Below are 19,590 nucleotides of genomic sequence, written 5' to 3'. Positions count from 1 at the left end.
GATGAGTAGTAAAAGTTGCTCTTCATAAATCACTTAAGTAAGGGGACCCCAGTCCATATTTCACCACAGTACAGTGCAAGTTCTTAATTTCCGAGTGACCTAGGGGCTCCCATTGTGGATTTCCCCACCTTCGGCCAAGTCGCACGGGGGCCAAAAAGATTTCTGTCGCAGTGTCAAAGTATCTGTCCTTAAGGGCTTTCTTTTTTATCCGTAACCAATTATTATGCATATCCAAAGGGAATAAATACGGATCTTTTTTGGGGCCAGAGTCAGAAGGGTCTAGCTCCTCTCCACTGCTAGAGTCAGTGTCTGCTGCATAAGTGATAAGCATCTGGTGGCTCTGGGATTGCTGGTGGTGTGGCAGTGGGACTGGAGGTGGCAACCAGGCACTTGTCAGAGAGGGCATGAGGATGGGGGATGGGGAGTGGGACCTGGGCAGATTTCAATTGGTACACTTACCGGGACCATCTCAGTGGTACCCTCACTGGTTTCTTCACTCCCTCCCTCCTTTTTAATCACATCCATGACTGCCATCCAAGCAGGAAGCATTCGTAGGTCTGGCTCATGGCCACACAGTGTAGCCAGGTCATAGAGCTTGGTCGTAGACACCAACCTTGTCCCAGAAGCAGAGAGTAAATGTGGAAGAAGGGGTGGTGTCAGGGAGCATGTGTGACACCCATCGTAAAAGTGACTTTAGGTTGTGCTTTGGGATGAGGGAGCCATACTTGCCCAAAGGGGCGAACATGGTTTCATGTCGCGTCGCTGCAGACAGGTGATTGTGGGCCCAAATGCGGTTTTTTCACCGTCACTATCAGTTCCAGGGGCTCGCAAACTACAGCCAGTTAGGCTGGTCCTTTTCCTCACACAGAGGTACCAATTATTGGCAATGATGAGAGAGATGGGGACACTTTGAGATGGTCAGAAGACTCCAATCCTATTGTGGACTATATATGCTTATAGACTAATTTAGGAAGAATAGTAATGCTTTACTACAATGATTGGGTTAATCATCACATAAATGAACTTAAACATTTTACAACATCTCTTGCTTGCAGAAGTCTTGATGTAATTTTCTTTTCCAGTAAGTCTTGATTTAATTTTCAGCTAGTCTTGATTTAATCTTCTAAGTTCTGTTTGCTCTTGCCAAAGCATCCTGATTACCAAATCTTTTATGCCAATAAAGTCCAAAGTACTCTCTGTCTTGTGTGCCCCAATAGTAGGTGAGTGGGGGTTCTTTTATACACATGAAGAGAATAATGTAAAATTTCTGGTAAAAATCTGCAGTGAGGCAGGAAATGTAAATACATTAGATGTGACTCCAAACAGAAAAAAGTTGTATCTTCACACGAACAGTGAAGATAGGGATATTAAAGATCGCCACTGAGATAACTTCAAGATGGTATAGAGTTAGTGACATAGAGTGAAGGTTATGGACACCGAGAGAGAAGGAATATTCAAAGGATAGGTGCATTCATAGTTTGAAACAGAAAAGTTCCCAATCCTAACTTTGACAAGACTTGTAGAATACCTTGCAGGTCTCACAGCAAATGCTTTAAAAAATCTTTTGTTTCCAAGTGTGTGTCAATATGTGACTGGAAAATAATATATTAAGAGTAATATATAATAAAAAAATAACTAATATTGGCAGCTGGAGGCCCATTAATACAATATCGGAAGCATTTAAGAGTTTTAAAAAAATTCTGTCAAAAGTCAGTAGTGATAAATGAAGGAGGAAATAGGACTCACATGTGCTTATACTTAGATTATATCAAACTAATCTGATAATTTTCTTTGACAAGAATGTGTCATATAATTAGTAGAATAATAATGGAGGAGAGTAAGTCTAGGAACTCAGATCTGAGAAGATACAGACTAAGGGTAAAAGACAACAATGAGAGAGTGACAGAGGTATTTTACTGGTTCTAAAGCCCTGGTTTGTGGGACAGAAAATAACATGCCCAGGCAAAATACACTAATGGTGGGAAGTAGAGAAGCATTGACACTAAGGGGTAGTGCGGTAGCATATAGAAAGCTGTGAATAGCTTTGAAGACTGAAGAGTGAAATACAGGAATATTTTCTAGAACAAGTTGAACAGTCATAACTTGTAGGCTAGCAGCAAAATTCTGCACCAAGAAGTAGTTGATTAAAAATAGGAAGGAAAGCTGTGTATACCACTGATGATCACTGGATGATGACCACTGAGTGATGATCACTGAGGTATTACCATATGTCTTCCTAAAAAGACAACTGCATCCTGGGCTGCATCCAAATCAGGGTGTCCAGCAGGTTGAGGGACAGTGTTTGGCCCCTCCACTCCACTCTCATGAGACTCCAATCATGTCTGAGGTTTCCAGCCCAGAAGGGGCATGGACCTGCTGGAGCAAATCCACCAAGATGATTAAAGGGATAGAACATCTCTCTTATGAGGTAAAGCTAAGAGAGTTGGAACTGTTCAGTCTGCCTTTGGGGTGACCTAATTGTGGCCAACCAGTACCTGAAGGGAGCATACAAGAAAGATGCAGAAAAACAGTTTACAGGAGTATGTAGTGAAAGAGCAAGGGGAAAGGATTAAAACTGACAGTAAGTTTAGATATTAAGAAAATATTATTTGCTGTGAGGGTGGTGTGTAACTGGTGCACATTGCCCAGAAAAGCTGTAGCTGCCCCTTCCTTGGAAGTATTCAAGGCCAGGATGGATGGGGTTTAAAGCAACCTGGTGTAATGGAAGGTGTCACTACCCATGGCAGAGATTTTGGACCTAGATGATATTTAAGGTCCCTTCCAAACTATTCTTTAAAGTTATGGCTGTGATCAGAAGGTTTTGCATGGTATATAGGGAGATAAGGAAAGTGCTGGATGAGGATCTTGTGAAACCTCTGCAGCTTTTCATCATCCGACCCTAAGTGTTTTCATGAAGGATAGAATCAATGTGTCATCCGTATAGAGGAGGACAGTGAAATTGAAGCATAAACTGCAAGGACTTTTTGCACAAGGACAAGTTTTCACACCTGTGAGCATACATTTCAGTATGTAGGGTTACTGTGAGAAATAAGGTAAAATGATCTAGGCAGATGCTGTATTCATGGAGCTAAACTGCTTTTGCTGTCCAGATCAGTTTAGGCATCTCTACAGAGTACTTGTGCAGGGGCTCAATTAATCCTGAAAAATGGAGCCTGAGGGAGAGTACTACTGCTTTCCATAAATTCATAATAGTACCAACCCCAAGGAGGAGGAAATCCTGTGTAGCCTGATAAACTTGCAACAGAAATAAAAACAGATATAAACTGAACATGAAAAAGTGCAGGCTGGAAACTAGAAGCTGATCTCAGCTAGTAGAGGAGTAGTGTTCAGATACAGCCTACCACTTGGAAACAGCAGTACAAAAATACTCTTCATATATGTCTTGATTCAAAAAGACAGGTGTCTGCTAAGGAAGGCAGAAGCCTCTCTTGAAATGGAAAATGTAAACCCCCTCCCTCTGAATTATTATAATTTTGAAATTAAGGTGACTCTCAGACAATGATATGGGAGGAGGAATACCAGTTCTTAATTAGAAAAAATAAAAACTAAAATGCAGTAGCACACTGACAGAGTCTGATTATGACCTGACACTCTGTGCGTCAGGGTGTTGGTAGCAGTCTGATTAATGGTAGCTGCAGTCCTCCTGGAATGACAGATGTGGTTCTGTTGAAGCAGTGATCCTCTAGAAGGATGTAGTTTTCCTCTGAAGTTTGCCTCTGAAGTGGCAGTGTAGATGGTTTGGTCTTCCTCTGGGAAACCAGTGGGAAAAGGCTGCTCTGGTAATCCAGGCAGAAAAGGCTGCCTGCGGTGTTCTAAATTTCAGATTATATCCAGGTAGGAATGCTTGGCTCCTCCTCCTCGACAGAATGTCTGCCAGTGGGATGATGTAATTTTATTAGTCATGCAGTGAGACTCAATGACCCATGACAGAAGATATCTCCCCAGAGGAAGGATAGGTTGTGGAACAGATAAAGAAAACTGTTCCACCTGGTTTTAACAGGTGGCCCAATTAACCAAAGATAACTGCCCCACTTCTAACACATGGCAATAGAATATGCACCCCTAGCCACATCTTGCATTTGCAAGCTAAGATAATGCAGGAACATATAATTTTGTAAATCATCTCATGTTATTCATTCATAGTTTGGTGTTGATGACTTAGATGTAATCACCTGGTAATAATTTCCTTCAAATAATTGGAAGATAATTGTCTTAAAGTTTAAAAAGAATTGCAGTGTCCTTTGATTAATTGAGCAAATGACTGTCAGATGGGGACCTTGTCAAACAGCTTTTTGCTGTTATATGGAAATGTATTTATTTATCATATTTTTAAACTTTTTTTTTTTCACTTTGTCAACAGGAACCTTTTGAATTATATGTTATCACCATAATTTTCAGTGTGGTATGGAACCATCACAGTCAAATTATTAAAAGTATCAGCCTGCTACTTGAGCGATTTAAGGGATTATCAATTAAATAATTTTGGGTCAAGACTGATGTGGTGGTTTTCAGTGCTGGCTAAACGCCAGCACTCACTAGAATATGCTTACTTATTTTTTTGCTGAGAGATTGGATTAGGAGGAAAGCAAAGCAGGCTCAAAACTTTAAAAGGATATGAAGAAAGCTTTATTAACAGTGACTAAAAGAAAGAATACTAAGAATCAGAATAAAATCTTTAGAACATTTTCCTTCCTCCTACAACTTTTTCTTTCTCACTAACAATGTACAGAATCAATTCAGTCAGTTTATTACTTCTAGAATAGTCTTTCTTCAGTTCGCTTAGGGAGAGAGGTCTCTCTTGTTAATTTATGGAGACTGCTCCCCAAGACAATAGTTCTCTTGTGGTTTCTAATTTTTACAAATAGCATCCACCTAGAAAATCTGAATCGTGAAGTTCCTCCCATTTTTCACAGCTTTTCCGACAGCTGTATTTATGGCCTTTGTCAAGTTATGGGGGTACTGTTTTAAGGATGAGCTGTTCAAAAGCAAAGGTTCTCTTTATCTGTCTCTGAGATCATCTTCATCTCTGTGAACAGAGGTCTTCTTCCCTCCCTGGGGGTACAGGGTTTTCATTGTTCTTCTCTCTTTCTGTTCAAACTTCTCAAATACACAGCTATTTCAACACTGCCTGCTTCAGCACAGGTTTCAACAATCCATTCCCCCATATTTCTTCAATGAGTTACAGGAAAAAAAGAGTGTGATGTGTCAATTACATTCTTCTCCATAGCTTTACAACAGGATTTCAGCCCCAAAATCAAGACATTTCCTCATCTCTCCCATCTGCGATTTGACTTCCTCTTCAATGACCTTGATGTCTTCATATTATTCCTCTACGTGTCTGCACTCTGTCTTTTCTCTGACTCAAGGGAGACTGAAGCACTGAAAAAGTTAGTATCTTGCCTGAGGCCTGCAGATGGTCACCTGATGCCAGCTGGGCTCTGGCTGCGTACCTTTTGGCTGGGGAGGGCGGCTAGAAGGCTAGGATCTTAGCAGTCAGGCCAGAACTTAGCAGCAGCACGCCAAGGCTGATGGCTTCTCCTCCCCCTGCCCAGTGGTTGCAGGCCGACCCTACCAGCGGCAGAATCTTGGCCGAGCTAGCCTGGACCTGGCTGCTCCTGGAGCCCAGCAGACCCAGCTCGGCCTGGGCTGGCGGCGAGGCAGGACTCAATAGTGGCAAGATGTTAGGAGTCATAGCTATGGCCCAGCCTGGCCTCGGCCCCACGGCTCCCCTCCCCCTGCCTGACAGCCAGTGGGGCCCAGTGGGCTCCCCAGGAAGGGGTGCTGCCCTGTGGCAGGGGCTGCCTGGCCGAGTTGGGGGCCAGGCTGTCCTTGTTACCTGCTTCCATACTGGAAGGGAAGGAAACGCTCCTGAGCATTTTTCAACAACACGTGTATTCATAGAGGCAGGTACAGTTTTCTTAGAGGTTTAACAGATTGTCAATTCTCAAAGCTAATTGCTGATTGGTCTTTTTATCAGACATGGAGGAAACTGCTAGCAGCTTCTCTTAAAAAGTCACTTCCGTGAGTGCCTCCAATATGAAACCAGTACAACTGATCACCTTGACAAGTATGAGGAAAAAGCATTGTGTTATCATTTCAGCATAGAACTAAATGTCAGTATATAAAGATTGAAAAGGGCTATTTAGACTGTAAGTTCTCTGAAAAAAGAGCTCTGGACAATTGATATTCTAATGAGCATATATTTTAAAGATCCAGGAGGGAACAACTTGTTCCAATAGATGGCACATATTTTTGTTATTAAAGTAATAGATTCCTTGTTATAAAAGGTTGCAGCCTACAATTACTAAGTGAGGCACAGAAGACATGAGGCAGTTAGTCTAAAGAGCACTTTATTGGGAATGCATATTTGTTGATTTGTGGGGTTTTTTATGTTATAAACCAACTCTTATTTGTAGCTTCTGACCAAGATACAAGATAACAAGTTTATGAAATTTTTATATTTTACCTTTTTTTTCCTATAATATTCTAAGGCCACTAAGTACAGTGAATTCTTAGCTGAGTGATTACTCCAGCCATATTGCTGTCTTGTTCCTTTAAGAAAAGTCAGTTTCTGTCAAAGATAGGCCTTTTTAGCACATATTTGGACTCTTTACATTGTTTTAATTGGAAACTGTTGATATAGTGATATACTCCTCTTTTTTAATATGCAAAAAATATGCTATTTTTCTTGAAGCACAGGAGAATGTTAAGAATTATGGTTTCTTGGTTACAAATGCAAAATGCTTTCAAGACAACATTCAGTCCAAAAGGAGTTAAAAATGTATTTCCAGGACTCCATCAGTCTGCTCTTGTGTTTGCATCCTCTATTTGACTCTAGACTAACAGTCTGTCCTTGACATATGCACAAGCCTTCAGAGAGCAAAAGGTTATAAAGCCTTACCACTCAGAAGCTTGTTGTCAGTAGAAGCATTTGCTCAAGTCTTAGACAAATTACTACTCATATTGTTTGAGAGATCTGGAGCCATGGTGTTGTTTCCACAGACACTTCTTGTTTATCCCTCATGGGTGGCAGCTAATGCAGACATATTTCAACTGTGTGTAACCCACTCCAGATGATGGGATTTCTTTCAGCAGTGTCAGAATTTGGCAAAGACCAGTGTTTATTAATCTGTGTGTTAACTTCTTAATAACTGAATGGTTATGTGGCTATGATTAGATGCCAGTTCCCAACAGAAGGTGATAAATACCACATAAAATATTTAACATGCATTTTTTTCTTTAGATTTTGAAATGCTTTTCATAATAATTTTTAGTCTTCTTGTTCCCCAGTTGCTCATTGTTATTCTTCAATTTCATGATGAGGTAACATTATACTTATAAGGGTACTTTTATAACAAAGAGACTGTGTAAGGGTTACTCAGTACCATGTAAATATTTTGTTGCAAATTTATCCCAAATCAATTAACTTTAACTTTCTTACCTATCCAATCTCCTGATTTTATGTACATAAAATCTGTTTCCAGAGCCCATTAATTTCTGTTACTTACAAGTCAATGGGCCCTTGGTCAAAAAAGTAGTACTTTTTGTCAGGCAAAGAGAAAATGTTCAGCACAGTGGATGAGTAGAACCTTTTCTTTATGTGAACATTTTAATACTTCTATGAATTTTACTTGTAGAGCCATTTCTTCTGTAAAGAAATTCACAGAAGACAGAGCTTAAGGTTTTTGAGTTGTGTGTTAATTTAAAATGCTATGTTGAAATTGTCTAGCTGCATTCATTGCAGTCAGACTTGGAATACCTTTGTTCCTTAGACAATGCATTGGTACTTATTCAGCCAACGTATAGTCCTTTGACATTTGGCATATCTATGGAAAAAACCCAAATTATAACTGCCTTGTAAATGTGAAATCCTGTATTAGACAAAGGAATAGTTGCTTCCTCCCTGTTGTCCAGTACTGCTATATTAGGGGCTGAGGTATTATATTCTTACATATCTGACAGCCTGAAGACAGTAAAGGCCTTGAGTTTGTTTGTTTACTTGATAAAATATCTGGATTTATTCAAATCAGAAGATAACATCTCTCTCAGTCTTATAGAGGAAAATCTGCACCCCTAGTTGTGTCTAGTTTTGCATGGGAACAATTTTAAACAATAAATATTTAGTCTCTCTGTTGTCTCATTATGTAAGGGTGCAGTGTGTGAAGAGGCCACTGCCTGAACATTCTCACACCACTTAAGAAGTTACACATGAACCACTGGAGGAGACTGTCACTGCTGGGACTGGGGTCCCTTTACAGCAGGCAGCTCCAGATGGCCCATGGGTGCCTCTCTTGACTTTTTGCCCACACATACCCTCCCTCTCAGGTGTGCTTCCTCATTCTTCAAGCTTGACCCTTGGTTACTCATAGCAGAGTCTTAGGTGTCAGATTTGTAAAAAAAAAAAGAAATCATTTAAGAATGGTTCAGCACTTGCCAGCTGGCAGAGCATGAGAAATTAAAAAGCCCTAGACTTCAGATAAACATTATCTAGCAACAACAAGAACATCAGTGCAGTATCAATATTCTTTTCCATTCCAGACAAAAATATATCTAGGTATAAGACCACAGCTTGTCAACTAAGGCTTCAGCAAATTCAACTGCTTTAGGGGTTGACAGTGTTTAAGCATAACTTCTTTTGGGTGAATATTAAATGTCCAAGATAACTTTCCTGAGTCTCTGAAATAGTAATTTAGTGTATATTTTACTTCCAAACTATTTTTTACCCTTATTCTTAATATAAAATTAATTCTGTTTAATTCCAATATGCATGTATTATTTTTTCCTCCAACAGGTTTCATTTCTGGCCTCTGCTTACCTGAGCCAGCACATCTCAGAGGAGAGCTGCTTTGCCCTCGCATCTGTTACCCATTACCTTTACCTCTGCCAGTTCAGCTGGATGCTTATTCAGGTTGGTTTCTTAGTCCTTTTTATCATTTTCCCCAAAACACCTGTAAAAGTAACTGATAGTTAGACTGTATTTCTATTATATTTTAGTGCATATCTATACATATCTGCATGTCTATATATAAGAGAGATATAGAGCACTGAAATTCAATGCTACTAGAAGGCCAAAACTTTAGATAACTTTTATTAAACCTACAGTGACACAATTCCAGGGGTAAATATACAAACACTATAAAGATTTTTTTCCACTCATTTCCATTACAACTATTCATGCTCAGAACAATGAAGAATTGTCTCAGAACAAGGAAGAATTATTTTTCTTATTCTTAATAGTTTTTCTAAACATCTCTTATTTGGTCTTTTGAAGCAGTCTCTTATAGGTGACGTGTAAATGTAAACTACACTGTAATTTGTTGAGTCAGTGGCATTTCAGTCATGAAACTTGTATAACATGACAAACATACCTTCACAAGTTTGCATTAAAATACAGAATATATGTATTCATAATTATTGTCAGAATTTTTATAGAATCATAGAATCATTTAGGAGAAGCCCTCTAGGATCATCAAGTTCAACAGTTAACTCAGTACTGCCAAATTCACAACTAAACCATGTCCCCCCATCCTTTTGTCCAGGCTGAACACCTCCAGTTCCTTCAGCCATTACTCATCAGTCTACTACTCCAGACTACTCACAGCTCTGTTGCTCATTTGATATATTATAGAACAGTAAATGGTGGAAAAAACAATTAAACTAATATGGAACTCCATGAGCAATCAAATTAGTTATGGAAAATTACGAGTTTTAAGTTAGTAAAAATAACACGCTGTGGGGTTATTAGAAAAAATACATTATTATGCCCTCATTTAGGAATGTATACTTACATTCCTTATTCCTCATTTAGGAATGTATACTAGTATTTGAGCTAAGTTATTTATTTTTCTGCTATTTTAAGGGGATGTGTCCCAAGCACATTTATTATAGCATACAGGTTTATATATGCAGCTCCATATCTTACCATACAAATCCTCCAATATGCAGGCTGTCAGACCAAACCAAGAATTGCAAATTAGGCTGCATCCAAATGCATCTTTCTCTCCCAGTAATATTCATGTGATACATAGCATTTTCTTAGGATATGTCAGGCTCATATTCATTGAGAACCCTAGCAGCCTCTCCAGCAGTTCAGCTGTGCTCATTAGCTTTAGCAAGCTACATGTAGACGACCTCAACAGAGAAACTTGTTTGCTTGGCAAATGATGCTTTTGTAGGTTAACTAATGTAAATTACTTTGTTAACTGTAAATTATATTCTTCACAGTTGCTCATTCACTTTACTCCTAAATTGCTTCAGAGCTCTTCACCATTTGCTAATTTGGACAAAGTAACATTTTTCTTTTTTACTGGGTTGCCTCAAACTTTGGCAGCTCAGTGTTTGATAGTATCTCATTCTGTGTTTTACATTGCATTAAGTTGCAAAAATTACTTATAATGGCAGTCAAAAAATTGACTGATAACAGTTAGTCATTTTTATGTCTGTAGTTTAAATCCAGTGCTTTTTGGGGTTTTTTGTGGGTTTTTTTTCAGTAGATTTTGGTCAAATCCTAAGAACTTGCATAATACATTGCATTTAGTGAAGCCTCAGGCGTGTGTTAAACATGAAGGCTCTTCATGGAAATCTGACAGGACAATAGTGCTTAGTAGGGAATCCATCAGCCTGCTGTGTGATGAGCTGCTAGGACTAAAACTCAGATGAAGATGATTCTCCTTATTGTAGGTTCAGGTCTTCAGCTGAGAATAATTCCTGAACTTTCAAAGACCCAAAAAGGAAAGAAATAATCTGAAATATAGATCAACCCAGTCCTCAGCTATAGTTTGCTCCTCTGGGCTGGGAATAGGTTTTGGATTTATATATCTCATTATGGAGTGAGTAAGCTATATCAGTGCACAGGAAGGAGTGCTGAGGACATCTCTGTACTTGAATTGCTGACAACTCTAGAAAAGTTTGTGGATCCAAGGGGAAACCAGATTGATTTGGGAAGTCTGGATGCTACTGCTGTTTGAGCAGCAGACTTAAAAGTCTGGGAAATTAATGTTTGCATTTCCCAGCATAGTATACTTTATATATATGACTTGATTTGAAAAGCAGAATTAATAATGTATTTTTACTTAAATGGGACTTCAATACTTATGTCTAGAAATGAACAAAATACAGGAAAAGATTCTATGTCCTTTGTGCAGCCACTCTGCCTTTTATGAGACTGCATAGCATAGTGCATATGTTTGATCATTGACTTATGTCATACAAATCTGCAAGTGGCTGCCTTGGTCAGAGGATACAGAAATGGGTGAATGTGATAATCAAGTGCAAGCACCATGTAGGTATGTCAAACTGAAACATCCACAAAATCCAGGCAATTTTAAGTGATCAAAAGGTGGTGGAGCATCATTTCTGGGCAACAAAACTCTAAAGAAAACACAGATTTAACAGTAAAGTTGGACATTCTCAGGTTTATTTCTGAGGTCCAGATCAAAGATCTTCTCTTTCTAGACTCCAGGATAACTTCCTTACGTTTATTTGTTTTGTAACTTTTCCATCTTCTGCAAAGTGCTAGGTATAGTAATTATGCTTAACATTTTTTCCTATGTCAATGCTCTTTACAAAACAATTATTGTATAGCCTCATGTTTTAATTCTTGTTCTCTTTTTAGCTTCTTGTATTTGTAGACATATTCAATATCAGTATTTCTGCTACAGATGTAACTACTATTCATATATTGACTGAAATGTAAGAATGGAAAGGATCTCAGAGATCACCTTCGGCATCAGGACAAAGATTCCATCAAATCGTTCCTGCTTGTCTGTTTATTCTCTCCCTTTTTAATTGTATGGTCTTGTTTCTTGCTTTTTATAGGGAGAAGTCACAGAAAGTTGATAGCATTACCCAATTTTTAAAAAGATGAGGCTTTCTTAACTGCAGAAGAAAAGGAGTAAGCAAGGTGCAAATGGCTCTTTATGGGCCTTAAATATTTGCCTTATATTAATGTCAGACATCCAGAGGTCTTCACCCTGACAAGTGTCCCTTTGTACAGCTGAACAGCATAAACCTGTATTTTCAAATGCATTTATCTTAAGAGCACACACTTAAAGTGTCTTTCATCGTGACAAGGAAAATAAGTTTCTTCTCTTAATATTTTCTAACATGTTGCAAAAAGTAACAGGAAAAAAATTAAAAGCTGTCTATTCAGGTAAAAAAAAATCTGTAATTTTCAGTTGCCAATTCTGACACAGAGTAAAATTATGGAAAAATATGATTCTTTGTGCTTTCTTGAGCTATTGCTAGAGTAAATTAAATCAACAGTGGAAGTGTCAATTCAACAAGCAAACTAGAATGAAAGTCATGAACTTGCTATCACCCATACCCAAATCTTTCTTCTACATCAATTTAATGGCACTTTAAATTTTCTATAAATTTCTATAAATTTGTGTCAGACTTGTAAGATGTTTACTGATCTCAAAGTAAGTTTGATGACTTTTAAGAACAATTTGTAGACTGCTTAGCAGCTTCAAAAAAGGAATTATATAAAAGCATACAATTGTTATAAAATGACAACTCCAACTATTTGTAAAAAGAAGAAAGAAGAAAAATAGAAGTTTTCTTACTGAATTGGAAATTACTTTATTTAAAATATTTTGCACCTGTTGTTTGCCAGCTATCTGCAGATTATCACAGGTGGTGGGGCACTAGAATAGGTTGCCCAGGTTGCTAAATTGTGGCTACTTCATCCCTGGAAGTATTCAAGGGCAATTGGAGATGAGACTTTGGGCAACTTTGTTGTCCTTGTTTAGGACTGGTATTCTCCAGTTCAGTGATCCCAATGAATCCATGCACTGCTCTCTTGCTCTCAGCCTCCCCCTCCCTCTGCCCTGCAAAGATCATGGATTAAGATAAGAGCAATGTGCTGGAAACAGCAATGAGATAAGGGAACAAACAGTATAACAACAATACTGACAGAGGGTACAAAAAGAGGTGAACGATTCACACAGCAGCACCACCACCCAACTGCTCCCTCAGCCACACTACACTGACCCAGAACAAACCCCTCCTCCCTAGAAGAGCTCCTTCTCCCAGCCCCCAGCAGTGATGGGAGGTGATATAGGATAACCTCTGGGTCCCAGCCATGGCAATTGCAAAAATTAACCCTGTTCTGGGTGGTAGCAAGACACTGGTCCAGTGGAAAATGTCTTATGGTGGGAGATGGGGAACTAGGTGGCCCCTTCCAACACAAAAAATTCTAAAATTCTGTGATTATCACTAAAGATCAATGAATGAATAATTTAAAAATGAAATAAATGTGCCCCAGGTTTGAGAATGTAATTTCCATTAACTGCTTCATTTTAAAAGAAAAAACCCTTCATTAAGTTCATATTGTCTCATTAGAGTGTTATGTGTATAAACAATTATTTTGCATTCTATATCAGAACAAATAACTCGCCCATTTGTTCTTCCACCTGAGCAGCTGGAAAATGGACTGTACATTTTATTCTTCTGTTGAACTGGTAATTGTTGCAGCATGGCAACAGGAAAGGATTTGCTAAAATTAGTTCCTGTATTATTTAATTGATTACACTTTGAAGCGTCAAAAGGGGTTGAATATAAGAACTAGTAATTATCAAATACAAATGTGACTGTGCAGAAAATACGGATAAACCAACCTCACTTACACCTTTACAGCAGCTGTGGTGTTAAGTGTTATGCTGTGATAAATGAGGTGAAATAACTAAATATGACTAACCAGACACAGAACAAGTACATAAGGTATGATTTCATAGAAAGCAATTTCAGTTGGGTGACTGAGAGCAATGTTCAGTAGATTGTCAGAATTAGTAGGACCAACAATCCCTGAGTGCAATAGCATATATAGTTTAAGGATTTTGCTGTCTGGAAGTGCTTTCAGTGAGGCACAGCCTAGCCAGCACTATAAGGGCATGTAATTGAAGTGTGTTTATTGATGTGAAGTGACAAATTGAATTTTGAATTAGCTTTCAGTCCCATGAAAAAGTGAACAGAACAACCAAATCTTTCCAAAAGCTGTGGAATTTTTTTGTCCAAATACAGTTTTAATCTGTTTAATATTTTCCTCCTGTGCATGTCCAGCAATGCAATGAATAGTTTTTCTCTGTTCTTTCAACCCACACAGTGTGGTAAGCACAGGATGGTTGCAATTATGTGGTGGGATTTACCTGTGATCTTTTAAGGAAAATAAACTTTGCCTTTGTTCATATAGAACCAATCACCAAACAAAAAGAAAAAAGACATAATAGTTCTTATATAATTAATATAATTATATACACTGGAGATAATTATGAAATTACATTCTCTAAAAAAGGCATTTAAAACAGTTACTAACCCTTTTTAAACAATTTGCTACCATGCAGTGTGCTTTATTGTCAATGAAAGTATTGCATATTCATGCCATATAAATCACAGAAAAAAATCTGAAATAATAGGTACCTAATGAGGCCTAATAAGGAGACCTAATAAGGTAACTAATGACCTACATAAGGAATCCAAAAACAACTAATTAAGCATTTGAATGTGAAAATTAAGTGTTCCTGAACAAATGGTTAGACAAACCCTTGGCTGAGGGAAATGTGCAGAATTTTCCTCAATAAAATAATCATGTTGCATTGTCTTGTCACAGTATATGAATTTTTACTTATCCTTAACATAGGTAGCTGAAAATGAAGCATGTAAATCAATATTATTATATGAAACCCTTGTGTAGACCACAGAGAGAGATTATTATGCTTGGGCTAGGAATAATGAGTGTTTGAAGGTACCTGTCCTGTCTCCATTGACTGACAAGACATGCTTAAAGGCACAAGCTCAAATTAGATACCTTATATGCAGAAAAAGACAATTAATCCCTTATGCACCTCATATAAAAGGCCAGAAATCATGATATAGCATACGGACCTGTAGGTGGTATAACATTTTTGAAGCGGAGTAAGTGAAGAAAAATTTTTCAAAGAAAAATTTATTCTGGCTAGCTTAGTTGTTTATTAGACACTAGTGTGTAGATGTGCTTTAAAAAATGTTAAAAATGCTTACACAAGACAGTGTTTCTACTATGAACATCTTGAAGAAAATTCAAATATCCAAGCAATATGTTAAGTGTTTTGTCTTACTTACAGGATTTCCTTACTTATACTACCAGTTTTTTCAAGCTATGCCACTATTTTGATTCATATAAGGTTTTAAACCACATTATGCTGTTGGATGATGAGTTGACCATAAGAAAACACAGACTGTTTTAGAGATGCCTTTATTCATTTATTTGCAGGTTTTTTCTCAAACTGTGCTTATATTTCACAGAATCATAGAACCGTTGTAGTTTTAGGGGTAGGTTGAGGCTGTCTAGTGCAACAGCCTACCAACCACCTACCAGGTTGCCTGGGACCGTGGTCAATTTGGTTTTGATTATCTAAGGACACGTACACCTCTTTGGGCATCTTGGCCCAGGGTTTGACCACCTTCACAGTAAGAAAGCTTTTTCTTGAATGCAGATGGAGCTTCTTGTGTGTTAATTTGGGCCCATTGCCTCTTGCCCCACCACTGGGCATCACTGAGTGTCTCCCTCTTCATCACTGACTCCTATCAGATGTTTATACATATGGATATGATCCTCCTGAGCATCCTCTTTCCAGGCTGAACAGCCACAGCTCCCTCAGCCTCCTCTCATGGGAGAAGTTTTCCATCCCTCAGTCATTCTCATGAACCATTGCTGGACTTGCTCCATTGTCTGTATTGTACTGCTGAGCTCAGAACAGGATCACAGAACCATCAAGTGTGTGAACCACACACACACACAGAACCATCAACCATTAGTGTGTTTTCTACAAGACGCATACAGCTGAAAAATAACATAAAAATATTAAATACAGATTTAGAAATACTATATGCCAGTCTTCTGTGTGAAGGTATGAATATCTAGAGAAAAAAGTGACTTTTGCACCAAAAGGCTATTTTTACATCTCCAAAGTAGTGTTCTCTACGAAACAAGATGTCTCTTTCTCTATATTAGTCTAATTCAAAATAGTTATATAAATAAGCATATTGTTTTTATAATGCCTTTTCATTACTTAAGGAGAAAAAGTGAAGACAAAATATTTTTGTTGAATAGTGTTTATACATAAACCTGTACCAGGGCAGAAATATGCTGCATTGTGACCTTCAGAGTGATTCAGTTTTTGGCATAGTTTATAACCAGCAAGTCTACTGATTGTTTTTGTGCTTTATTCTTCAGGCGATTAATTTCTGGTATGTCCTTGTGATGAATGATGAACATACAGAGAGGCGCTATCTGCTTTACTTCCTTTTGAGTTGGGGGCTTCCAGCTTTTGTTGTTATCCTGCTTCTAATTATCCTGAGAGGAATTTACCATCACAGCACAGCACAGATTTATGGCCTTGTCTACAGTGATCTGTAAGTGTTTCCTTAAAAAAGCATGAACTAGGCATTGTACTGTCCATTTTGTTTTGTACTTAATTTTCTTCTATGCTTCATATATAAGCATAGAAACTGTCATAATTAAAACAGTATATCTTCATAGAACCAGATGCATTTAAGTGGAGATACATAGATAAATATTTTTGCTCTTTCCTACCTGTTTTTTTTCCCCTCTGGCTTCTTTTCTGGCAAACTTAATCTGTGATGATAGCTCTTCTAGGATATAAGGATTATATACTTATTGATTTTGTATCACAATTAGATGCTTCATGTGCAGAAAAGAATAATCATACATCTTCTTTTTGAAATGAATGTCAAATTCTTTTTATGAAAACATCATATGACACTGCTTTCAGGGTAGACCCACAGCAGGAGAATATTAATCTGTCTTTAATAAAAGAGGAAGATACAGTGTCCATCATTCCATTATAAGAGAACAAAATTTAGTGTTGTGTATTTTGTAACACCAAGGGAATTCCTGTGAGAAGTAGATACTTGAATTTCATACTGATGTTTAAGTATTTGCAGTATTTGCAACTATGTGTGTGTATATATATATATATATATATATGTATATATATATATATATACACACATGTGGCCTTCTAAATATTATTTGTATATACATATCTGTGTGTCAATCTGTACTGTGCATGGTAAGCAGGAATACCTGATTTTGATGTAAATGAGTTACATTGGGTACCACAAGTTCTGTGACCGTGTTGGCTGAAGTTTAGTCCGATATTCATAGACACCAACTCAATTCAGAAATATAACTGAGGTCCACAACAACAAACCATTGCTGTTGTTCATGTTATATCAGGGAGTGCTCCATAGGTTTATACCATGCTGTACACATCAATATTTCTTCACAGAACATGTCTTTTTCTTTACGGTAAAATGCTTATTTCTGCATAGTAGACCCAAGAAATGTGTGTAACATAATCAAGTTCTCAATCTGCAGCCAAACTGTGAGTTGGTGGTGTTATTATGTAGTGAAACAGTTTTCCAGTTGTTTTCTTTCAATGTCTGTGTCCCATTCTTTGAAAAAAAAGGGAAAACCTTACAATTCTGATACAGTTATTAAGAAGAGGAAAATTACTCAGTCCAACCCATTGCCCAAATTAAGTATAAAATTTTTCCAGCATTCTATTACAGTGGGAAAATGCCAGAAATCATCCCAAGCTTAGTGAATATGCAGTTTATTCTATCGCAGTCAACGTGAACACTCTAAGAGATATCTGCAAGAATTTTCATAAATAACATCAATGCTAATTCCTGATTTGAAGAGAACTGTAAGGCTTGTTCTTATTTATACAAGATGCCTTTGAAAGACAGAATGTAGAAAGGGAACAGATTGAACTACAGCACTTGGTTTGTTTTCTCCAAGCCAGAATGCAGTAGTGGAAAAAGTGACAAGGAGATTTCCAAATCCAAACTCATTGCATACTGACTTCAGAATCAGCCTCAGAAACGGTTTGAGAACAGTAGTGTGCTGGTAAAAGTAACAGAAATAGTGGAGCCTGTCATCCTAATGCTCTTTTAAGCGATCACTCCTTCAGGCAAGCCATTTTTGCATTACTGTGGTGTCTGATCAACTGTTTTGTTCTTAACCAGTATGCAATCAGCACAATTAATAGCCAATTGTATAGCTGTGTTTAGAGAAGTTCATCTTATATTTGCACTGAATAAGTTTGTGTTGCTTTTTTATGCTTCAAATGAAGTATTAGGATAGAGTTTCCCTCCAGATATGACAAATTCTACACAAAAATGCCTGTATTTTGTACTGTGACTCCCATGTCGCAGTATAAACCAGTAGTATATTGTTGATTACTTTAATAATTAGCAGTGTTTATATATGGTATGAAGAGTTCTCTCTTTGGCATCGTGTGGGTTTTTTTTTTTATACTGGTAAATTTGTCTGTGTAAATGCCACCAAGCAGCATTTTGTTTTGTTAAGGTTGGAGTTCAGTGATAAGTGAAAGACCTAACTGACACAGAAGGGCTCTTTCACTTCTCCCTTTGATGATTTCCCTATTGCTCACCTGCAAATTTGAAGTCTCTTTGAATAAAACTAGAAAATATGCTGATTCTGGACAATTTTGAGGTAGTACAAAGTTTTTTTTATAACAGCTTTCAGAGTTCTGGGCCATCTCTTGGGTACAAGAGTGTACCCAAGTCCTGTGAGTGTAGCGTAATTAACCTTTAAACTTGAGTTTGTGAACAAAAGCTGGTACTCGTCATAAAACAATTCTGGCTTCTGATCTCAGAAACAGATGACTTAGGGGAAAGCTTACAAATGGGTGTGGTTCACGAACTTTCAACACCACTGAATTTTTCAGGGCTAGATGAGAAATTAGAAAGCTACTTTACTGGCAAAGATGTCTATTTTAGCTCTTTTATTTGCATCTTTGTTCTGTAAGTATTAGAGAGTGACAAGAGTGACAAGTGACCAGGATGAAACTGGAGAGAGCTAGATTTTATGTAATTATTCAAATTTCTCTTTTTTCTTACCTCTCCATTGCACTATACATCTCTTTGTCAATATCTACAGTTTGAATTTGCCTCTTTATGTTTTTCACCATATTAGATGAACTCTGTCTTTGTATATATACAGGTCTGGCTGTATATACCAAGAATGCAGCAAATGCTGAACTTTCTAGAGTTTGGGAAACACAGTAAGCTTTGGAATTTGATTTTAAGGTGAATTTTGTCTTGTAGTAAACTCATCTTTTCATAAGTTTTTCTTTATTTAATAAAAAAATTTCTTCTGAAAGGTGAGCTTGATCTTTTTACTGCTTGGGTATTTTAAATCTCTTACCTACAGTAGCATGCTTTTATAAGCTCAGGAACTACTCTTGTTGCTGCTTTAAGCTTTGAGTTTGACTAGACCTTCTTGATATCAAGTTCACATAAGAAGGCCAAAGGACTTTATTTATTAGAGTATAAACTAGAACAGTAACCTTTGAAAATGAAAAAATTAGAAATTATTACACTTGACAGAACAAAAATTTAAAAGTTTATAAGCAAATATCTCCCTGCCCACTGTATCTTTGCAAATGCTGTATTTCAAGCATGATTTTTGTCATGCTGTATCCTACCTTTTTTTTTTTAAATTGCGACCAACTCTATAATTTCCTCTAGTTCCCAACT

General features: G+C 37.5%; 1 protein-coding gene across 7 annotated transcripts in view; it reads left to right on the top strand.

Moving 5' to 3' along the window:
• The window catches only part of ADGRV1 (adhesion G protein-coupled receptor V1), a 305,664-nt gene that overhangs the window by 211,614 nt on the left and 74,460 nt on the right, over positions 1 to 19,590 (top strand). For all 7 annotated transcript variants that reach the window (XM_068175720.1, XM_068175721.1, XM_068175718.1 and 4 more), the window contains 2 exons: positions 8,813 to 8,929; positions 16,235 to 16,413. In XM_068175720.1, the coding sequence (XP_068031821.1) occupies positions 8,813 to 8,929; positions 16,235 to 16,413 (296 nt within the window). The remainder of the gene's footprint in view (positions 1 to 8,812; positions 8,930 to 16,234; positions 16,414 to 19,590) is intronic.

The sequence above is a fragment of the Anomalospiza imberbis genome, chromosome Z (genome assembly GCF_031753505.1).
Source record: "Anomalospiza imberbis isolate Cuckoo-Finch-1a 21T00152 chromosome Z, ASM3175350v1, whole genome shotgun sequence".
Lineage (NCBI taxonomy): Eukaryota > Metazoa > Chordata > Aves > Passeriformes > Viduidae > Anomalospiza > Anomalospiza imberbis.
The sequence above is the reverse complement of the archived record's forward strand: the minus strand, read 5'-3'. Positions and strand labels throughout refer to the sequence as shown.